At 39.3% G+C, this 9479-nt stretch overlaps 1 protein-coding gene across 4 annotated transcripts in view; it reads right to left on the bottom strand.

The window, feature by feature from the left end:
* Positions 1 to 9479, bottom strand: part of ZBTB46 (zinc finger and BTB domain containing 46) — an 80486-nt gene that overhangs the window by 11059 nt on the left and 59948 nt on the right. For 2 of the 4 annotated variants that reach the window (XM_025201651.1, XM_025201650.1), the window contains exons 6-7: positions 9120 to 9171; positions 5483 to 9035 (exon numbers count right to left, since the gene is read on the bottom strand). The exons of 1 other annotated variant lie outside the window; for it this stretch is intronic. In XM_025201651.1, coding sequence (XP_025057436.1) covers positions 8518 to 9035; positions 9120 to 9171 — 570 coding nt within the window. In that variant the 3' untranslated portion in view covers positions 5483 to 8517. Of the gene's footprint in view, positions 1 to 5482; positions 9036 to 9119; positions 9172 to 9479 lie in introns of those variants that run through there. One more of the 4 variants, XM_025201652.1, reaches the window with a different exon arrangement.

The raw sequence follows: 9479 nt of genomic DNA, 5'->3' as shown, positions 1-9479 counted from the left end.
TTCCTGCTGTTTAAACCCCTGCATAAGGAAAACATGAACCACGTTCAATTATGCTGTGCTATCTTCCTAATGTCTGTTTTATTAAGTAGCCTGCCTTAACCAGGGTACTTAATACTGTGTCGACACAGCTGGAGATTTCGAGCATCTTCATCAGAGAAACCTTTATAAAGGTAGTGCACGAGGCTGTCAGGTATTTAGCAACAGTTGAAGAAGGAACTCATTTCTTCTGTGTTTGTTCAAGTGCATAACAAAACAAGCTGATCAGCAGCCATAAGGCTGAGTTACCAGGAAGGAGCTGGCCCACCTGAAATTCAAGCACGGCTCTCATTAGTGTCAATGTCCTGAAACCTCCACGTGAAGAGTCAAGTCAAAAATAACTACCTGTGAACCAAGTGCCAGAAACGTGACACTGACAGCTGCATGCTGAACTTCTCTTTCAAGCCCCAAATAAAACTAACCAGTGAAATAAATGCAGCTGGTGTTACAGTATGTACCATGTTCGTATTCCCATTAATGTTCAAACAGACCAAGATGCATCTTGAACAAATATGGCATTCTGTACACAAGCATTTCATGGCAACCATCTCTCAATTACTGTTACGGGCACTGCAAGCAGAACGCATGAGAGTGAGAAACAAAATGCTGAATTAAAACTCAAACCTCTTAAAACTTCTTCACAGCCCCAATTGTACAATTTTCATAGGATTCAAAATAAATAACCACATTTTGCTGAACTGACAGACGATGACTTTTTCAGAAGATATTCCTGGGCTGTCAATAGCTCTCCTCTTGTCATCCTGCTAGAGTGCACTCAAACCGGACTCCAGGGATGCATACAGCACTGACAGCCCAAGGGTCTAATTTGCCACAAGAATGCACATAACAGCTGTGTTGATGTTTCCTCCTCCAAACAAAAATGAAAGTGGAACATGCAAAACAAGGCAGGTGAAAACACAAGATCGGATATTCCCCCAACAAAATCCACCCACTATATATCTGAAAGCAACTGTCTGTGTGCACGTATTTTTTTTTAAATCTGCCCTCTAAAAATCCTCTCGTCTGGCATTATTGCATGTTAATCATCACCCGTTGACTCATCCTCACCCAAAGCAGGTTTCCAATGGTGCTAAGGAACTGAATTCTGAACCAGAAATGCAGTTGTCATTAATCAAAATGTGGTTAAAGACCTGATACTTCTACATGTCTGGCAAACTTTTTATGGTTGTTTTTGGATGAAGCAGGGCAGGAAAGCAGCAAGGGAAATTCAGCGCCTATGCTGGTGAGCACTTGACTACACTATTACCTGGTAACCCGAATAACTCTGTGTTCAGCAAAGACCCCGCTAGTGAAGTGAAAGCAAGGGCTTTCAGCATGTTACAGGATCATGCCCTGGGACTGCAGCTGTACCCCAAAAAACAAGCATTTAAAGCTCACTGTTTTCTACTCATTAGGCAGGCTCCCTGGATATATTCAGTCTCACCAGTTTGCTTTGATGTCCAGATATTTTTTTTAACCTTCACTTGCACTGTATTTTGCCATACAATATAAAGCAAGCCATGGGAAAGGGACTGCAATTAATTGTGCAAATGTACCTGAATATTTGCTGTGAAGATGCGGGAGGAGCCCATATGTATATGGGATAAGTTAGTTGGGAGAATATCGGTTCTTGGTACTGGTACGTGAAAGGAACCGAGTTCGATTGCCATCCTACGTGGAACCGCACATCTGTTTCTTTCCAACTTTTCAGACTAGAATCACAACCAGGTGCAGGAGACTGCCGGCAAGTAACTAGCATAACTTATTTCAAAGCATACAGATTACACACACTGCACTTTTTTCCTCCCCGTATTTCCGAGAGGAGGCCTTGAAAAATAGGGAAAGTTCCACATATTTTACATCCAGACAACCAACCACTGCCTGCTGTGTAATCCAACATAAAGATATGTCTTGACATTCCATCAATTTTAATTAAATACCAAAAAAATGCTATTTTCTTCTCTTTTTTTAAAAGTATGCACAGTAAGGTTATAACAGGGCCATTTACTGCATACTTGCTGCCTATCTTAATACATTAGTGTCACCTTTAACATGCAGATGCTGCTCGTGGGAAGCACTTTTGCTGCTAGGTCTGAAAGTTGTAGGTTCAAATAAAACCATAAGCAGCAAGGCAACAACTCAGTGTTACTTGCAATGCACTATAGGATTAAAGTAAGAACTCCTGGTAGAAATGATATCCTTTAATGGGCTATTTCACACTCCTTTCTAACCTTTGTTGCCAGCTTAGGTAGGAGTTGAAGAGCCCCTGGGCACTTAAGGCTGAGAAATAAATAAACTATTTCATCAGATGCTAAAAATCATATCTGTTCAATACCTGGATGGGAGACAAAGTTAAATACAGAGTTCTGTAAGAAGTGGTAATGACTAACTGAGCACTACTCTACCTTCTAAGTCTCCTGAGTGAAAATACCCTAGTATTGTGCTACGGGGTGCTATGCTCCCACATGTGCCGCTTTTAAAATAATACACAAAAGTGGTCCTGACTGAAGCTGGCATGACATTTTTTTGACTAAACATTCTGATGATGAAAGCTAAACATTTTGGAGAGAGCCCTGTTTTGATACAAAGGTATCAAAGGTCACTTCCAATGAGAAACACGCCCAAATAAAGAAAACCGTCCTTTTTCTTCAAAACAAGAATGTTCAGACAAAAGTCAACTTTGTGAAAATGTTCTAAGAGCCTTGCTGTTGTTGCAATATGGGGGGGACAAAAAAAAAATCCAATGTTGAAAACTTGAAAATCATCTTGACGCGAAATGTACTCTGGCCAGCCTACGGTCTGACCACTTACAAAGATGCGTAGAAGGGTGTCTGCTTCAGCAAAATGGGCAGTTGTTTTCGATTGACCTTTAATTCCCTCAACCAACAATATGAGTTGGATGTACTAGCATTCATCAAATCATGGAAAACGAGGGTGGGAAGGGACCTCAGGAGGTAACGTCTAGTCCAACCCCCTGCTCAAAGCAGGACCAGCCCCAGCTACACCATCCCAGCCAAGGCTTTGTCTACCTGGCTCTCAAACACCTCCAAGGATGGAGATCCTAACAACCTCTCTGGATAGTCTGTTCCAGTGCTTTACTACCCTCCTAGTGAGAACGTTTTTCCTAACATCTACCCTAACCTTCCCTTGCTGCAACTTGAAAGCATATTCTCCACTTCTTGTTCTAAATTGCTGCCTTGTGCTGTTTAACAGCTGCCTTGTTCCACCCCAGAACTGTTCAAAGCAGCTCTGCATCAACTTTTTCCAGTCCAGACCCCAAAAAATCTACCCGCTCACCTATGCCACAATAACAAGAGTGATCATAGCAATAGCGAAAGCCAAGAATATTTTATTCACCCATTAGAGACGCTTGCTTGTTCCACAAAAGTAGAATTTTAGAAGGCTAGTTTAAAATCAATACACACACACATGCACACAATCTCTCTCTTTTACTCTCACTTCTTTGCAAGCCTTTGAGACAAGAAGTGCAAAATAAGTAAGAGAGACTTTAAAACACCCAAGTTTCCAGGCACCATTCATTCCTCAACAAGGCATGTTCTAACATCCACTGCTTTGTGCAGGCTTATTGTTGATAACATAATAGTAACTCAGCTTGCCTGCATACATATTGTGCTACCTGTATTTAACTCGACTTGTAAAGCATTTCAGAAATGACTGCAGTGTGAAAAGGCACTCTCTTTTATTTTGTCACCATGCTCGGAAGAACTTGGAAGCACATGAAAAATATTTTGCCTGCAACTTCTGTTCAGGTTCTGACACATTTCCAGTCGACATAACCAAATTCAAACTGCCCACTCTCTTTTCTAGAACAGACTTCGGAAAATCAGAATATGGTGAGAGACAATGCTATTTGTGAGAATCTATCACCATTTAAAAGAGAACAAAAAAAATGAGCCTGCAACTGCTTGGTCACTAGCAATGGGTTATACAAGCAAAACATTTGCACTCCCCAGGATCACCATAAACCAATTACTACAGAGTCCAGACAAAGCAGGCGAGCTATAAGCAGATCAGATGAGGTCAAGAGGGGTTATATTCCAGCCCCCTCTCCTTCACTTCCAAGGCTATTTTCAATTCTATTCAACAATTTGGACACGCTATGTAAATTGTAACCTAATGGGCTCCTTCCTTGGGTAGCAGGTTCCAGGTCTAAGGATTCTTTTACAGGTGGTTATAGGAAAATGTAAAAAAAAATGTAAATTTTTCTAGAGCTCATAATACTAGCTTGCAAACCCTTTTAAAGATGCAGCGGACCAGGTGTTTGGATCACCGGTTTTGTGAACAGGAAATATTCGTATACAACTACAAAGGACCAATCCAGTTGAAATAAGTTATGCACACCTAGTATAGCATGTTTATTTGCTTTATCCACTGTCTCACAAAAAAGTAATTATATCAATTGCCTGTTTCAATAAGCATAAATAAAACGCACAGGCTTGAAGGATCTTCTCACCTTTGCGAACGCTCACTGCATGCCCAAGTGGCGTCAAAACTAAACAAGCCTAAGGTTAGATACACTGCTGCTATTCAAAACTGTAAGAGCAACAACAAAATGGAAAGGAATTTGTTTCGCATTGCTGCTCGGGAAACAGATATACAACAAGTCCTGGAGTTATTCAGAAGAGAACATGACGCAAAACTGAGACTGATGGGTCCATATAGCTGGTTAGCGCAGAAACCAAAGAAAAATGCATCTACTTGGACTAGAGAGGTTAAGGTAGACAGAATTTTGTTATCACAGTTGAAATTATTCAGGACGTTAGATTTAATTACTTTCCACTTGTGAAAAATGCCACAGAAGTACACAGCAACTAAATGCCTGCAGTATTTATTCAAAAGGCAAGAATGCCCCTTAATGAATACATTCTTTCCTACATCATGGGGCACCTTAGAGATCTTCCACCCATTTATTATCTAAAAACCCTGCACGGATTAAGGTTGTAGAAAGGCGGTGTACGTTACTGCAAGTGCACAAAACACAAATTTCAGACTTCAGGTACATGACTACAGCAATTATTCAGGCATTAGCATGCACAAATAGCTAATTAGATACCATGTATGTGCATCTATCGCACTTCAGGTGATCAATCACAGCAACTTGACGTAAAAAAAAAAAAAAAAGAGATGTATTTGCATATTTAAACCATACTTGCATATCCAAAACGGTATTAAAAAACCAGGCCCACACATTTTAAACAAAGGGTTAACATTATATCGAACCATTTACAGCCATCTGTTTATCAACAGAAAGATGTGAAAGCCTCAACATTAAATACAGATGAAAAATCTGTTTCTAACAAGGTATGCAGCATGCGCTATGTTCCTCAAGTTTACTGCTTTGCTTGTTGATAGTGAACTTTGATGCAGGTAAGATTCAACTTCCCAGATAAGAATTCTTCAAAAAAAAAAAAAAATCAACTTGAAAGCTTGAAAGAGACTCGACATTTTTTAATTTTATTTTTTTTTTTGCAATTATAGTTTTATTAAAACTAAATATTTTGGCCAAATAACTATATATTTTATCTCTCCATCTATAAACTCTTGAAAAAATAAAAGCACTGTTACAAAAACTATATTACACAGTTTGAATTCGTATTTTACAGTATTGTGCATTAAGAATATATGCCTACAGGCACGTATTTTGTGAGCAACATACCAGCTTTGGTATAGAAACACATTATTTTCCGCCTAAACAAAGGTAAAATATGAAATATCTGTCCTAAATAAAGAGGTTCAAGTTGAATACATTACAAAGCTCAAGAATAGCAGCATCTGCAACCTAGAAATTGGACCCTGACTGGATCATTACTCATGGCGACATGGATAAATAAGTACACAGTAAATCTTTACAAGAAATTAGTACCAAGAAATAGAATTTGTTACAAATATTTGCTGAATTTAAAAACCTGCATAAATATATCATTTTACAAATACGGTTATATAAAATGTACACTTTAGAAAATAGATCCACCAATGCTAACCCCTCCCCCCCGCCACCCAACCCAGAAACAACCTTTGGCATAATCTCAAGTAATCTCACTTACATCACTAAAGTAATTTTTCATGGTTTTATATTTTTAAAGTTTTCTCTTTGGTAACACAGTTTATTTCTCAGCCCCTTCTCTATCTGAAAAAAGGGATACATAATTCTTATCCATTTATTTTACACACTGGCCTTCACTTTATATTTTTAGGCTCAAAATAGCAGTTATTACATGGTAAAACTAATAGTTCACATCATATTTTCCCCAGCCCCAATCCTGGAAAGTGCAAAGATTGGTTTAAGAGTGTTGTACTGTACTTATGTAAACATATGCTACATTGTACCCTCTGGTCCTTGTCTCTTGCCTAATGCTACGGGCATTTTTAGTTTATTGGCTCATTCCTGAAAAAAACTAACCCAGGAATATGAGACTCACATTTTGATAAGAATCAGTAAAAGTTTCTAGAATTTACAGCAGGTATTTGGGGGGGCGGGAGAAGGGGAGGACACCTACTTAACCTGTCTAATAAAAAATTAGTTTGGAAACTGAAGGTAGAATTGATTAGTATGGTGAATTAATGCAGCTGAGTTCTTTGAATATTGATAAGAGGGACTAGTATGTCTAGCAAGAATAGTACCTAGGCAATTTCACACAGTGTAGCAAAAAAAAAAAAAAAAAAAAAGAAGGACAAATTAAAACCAAAAAAATAGTAGCTCAGCCAGGTTAGTACGAGGAGAATCAACTTGATTATAAAATAGAAGTATTCGGTAATCAATAACAGGGAAGAAATTATACGGACCAAAGAGTTTAATATGGCTTTGCTGCCATCTCACTTAAAATGTGCATGTGATTATATAGGAACAGAATGTCAAATGCATCGGTAGTTTGCTCAGATGCAGTGTGGGTGGAAGCCTGGGGGGCTGTCAACCCAGTTGGCTTCCTGATCTAGAGCCATCCAGTCCTGGTTCAATTTAAGAGCCACGGCTCTAATAGAAACCAGCAGGCGATTGGGCATAGGGGAACTTTGCTCCAGAATGTGCCCTGACAGTTCACAACGTGGGGGTGGGGGCAGTCGATACAGGGGGTGGCGGGGCCACCTCTGCAGCTTTCCCAAGGGGACAGCTCCTTTTCCCAAGGAATTCTCCACTGCCTGCTCCCCTCCTGGAGACAAAGGGTGGAGAATTTCTTATGAAAATAAATTGTCCGCTTCATTTTAAAATAGAATGAACCAAAAAATTTGATAGGGCTGTAGTGCTGTATGTGAAATGATAAGCATTTCCCTACTGTGTTTTTTCCCACCTGAAGCAAGTCACAGAATCACCATTTCTAAAGGATGGCCATGGCTTCCTAGGTTCTTTTGATTTACATGACAGAAGAACCAACACACAAAGCATCCTAGGGTGTAACATTTCAGCACCAAACTAAGCTGCTAACAACTTGCATATTCTGCAAAGAGCATTTGAAAAGCAGTTTTACTGAGCTCTGAACTATCATAATTGTTCATTTAGCTTCAGCTCTGTTTGTAGGCAAACAAACAGCAAGCTGCCAGTCAAGGAAAAGAAAGCAGTTCACAGCTCTCAAAAAACTGAGCCAAAGTAATAAATGGGAGCTACAATAAGACTTCAATTTTCCAGTAGCATCCAACTGTCAAACTCCACTATAGCTTATAAGCTATTTTAAATACAACAGGATCTATTTTAATATGCATTCAATGTAGCCAACTCCACTACAATTATAGAACAAACAAATAAGATCAAAAGACTTAAAGAACCTACCCTCCTGCAAGCAGCATTTTACCCATAATGTATATCTCTCTAAAAACTCCAGGAAGCATAGCAACATACAGGTAATTGGTAGAACCTAAATATGTTCTCTTAAGTACAGTTTCTTCAGAAATCTTGGCCTCATAAATAGCTTATGGTACTTTCATAGCTCTTAACCCTGAGATGGAAGAAACAAAAAGAATGGATAGCCAAATGGACCAGGAATCAGGAAACCTAGGTTCTGCTGGTGACCTTTGGGTAAGTTTGTCCCCACTTGACAGATGGGAACTATGACACTGATCTCCTTTGTAAAGCACTCTGAGATTTACTGATGAAAAGCTGCAGTATTCATATAGGTGAATACTACAGCTTGGTAGTATTGCAGCTGTAAGCAAACCAAAACACCAATCTACTATCCAAAATATTCTTACACAAACTTGCACCTTGGCTGTAATTAGACATTTTAGAGTCGCAACATCTGCAATGGAAAGAGCTCATGACCAATCTGCCCACCACTTGGAATTTACTGTGTTATTGCAATACACCCAAAGGTAACTGTGTTTGCTGCAAGTAATAGTACAGCAGTATACTGTTCCCAGCTTATGGAATTTAAAAGAAATAATTGCCTAAACCAGGCATCCCTCATGGTCTTTTAAAAATGTCTGTAACTGTAGCTTTGCTAGACATTTTCAGATTCCTGATTTTGATCCACATCACCTAGAAATTCTTCTACTGTTGGGTGGGTGGAGCCCAGATAGCACATTTTCATATGAGTAGTGAGGTTTTTTTTGTGTACCAAAGCCCTTGCCACAAAAGAGAGACACAAAAGTATGTTCATTTGAGTGCACAGATGTAAGGTGCCGGTTTAAGTCAGTCTTGTCTCGAAACATTTTTAAACAGTTCGAACACTGCACCTTCTTGCAGTTGAAGTGGATTGTCTTTTCATGCCGATCCATGTTGGACTTCAGTGTGAAGCTTGCAGGACACTTAGAGCACTGGAAGCGGGCAAACTGGCCACAGGGGATATGATTAGCAAATTCAGTGACTATCGGTCTAGAACAGTCAATGAAATCAAAAGGCAGTATCACGGATAAAGCGTGCTCATGGATGTGCTCCTCCAGCTCTTCAGCACACTCAAAAGCTCTCCAGCACAAACCACAAGTCAGTCCGGAGTCCCAGAACAGGCCTTCATTAACTAAAACTGCATCTTCAGGTCTTGAGATGTTTCTCTCTAAAACAGAAACACATACACAAATCAATGACTTCTAATACAAGATTACACCTATTTTTAAATGATATTGTCCTCTCTATTTACCTGTGTCAGAGTTGCCAAACTGCCAAAATGCTAAGAATCCATCGTAGGTGACCTGCAAATGAACAGCGCAATTAAGTTAAAATGAATGTATAAAAAAAATGTTTCTATATGCTAATACCTAGATTTCCAATTCACTCACCTGTCAAAACCCCCCGCTACTTGTCTAATGGAAACCCAACATAATGTTTTGCAACAATTATTTCCTTTTCTACAAAGCTTCCACTCTGGACAACATTTATTTACTTACATCAAGAGTTTGGGTGCATAAAGACAGGGTCCTAAAACTCATGGATAGGCTATCAAGTGAAAATGCCTGTTATAAAAGTGGCTCAAATAAATGTTCACTGTTGCTGAGAACCT

This window comes from Alligator sinensis, unplaced genomic scaffold (genome assembly GCF_000455745.1).
Source record: "Alligator sinensis unplaced genomic scaffold, ASM45574v1 scaffold752_1, whole genome shotgun sequence".
NCBI classification, from domain to species: Eukaryota; Metazoa; Chordata; order Crocodylia; family Alligatoridae; genus Alligator; species Alligator sinensis.
This window is presented reverse-complemented; position numbering and strand designations above follow the sequence as displayed.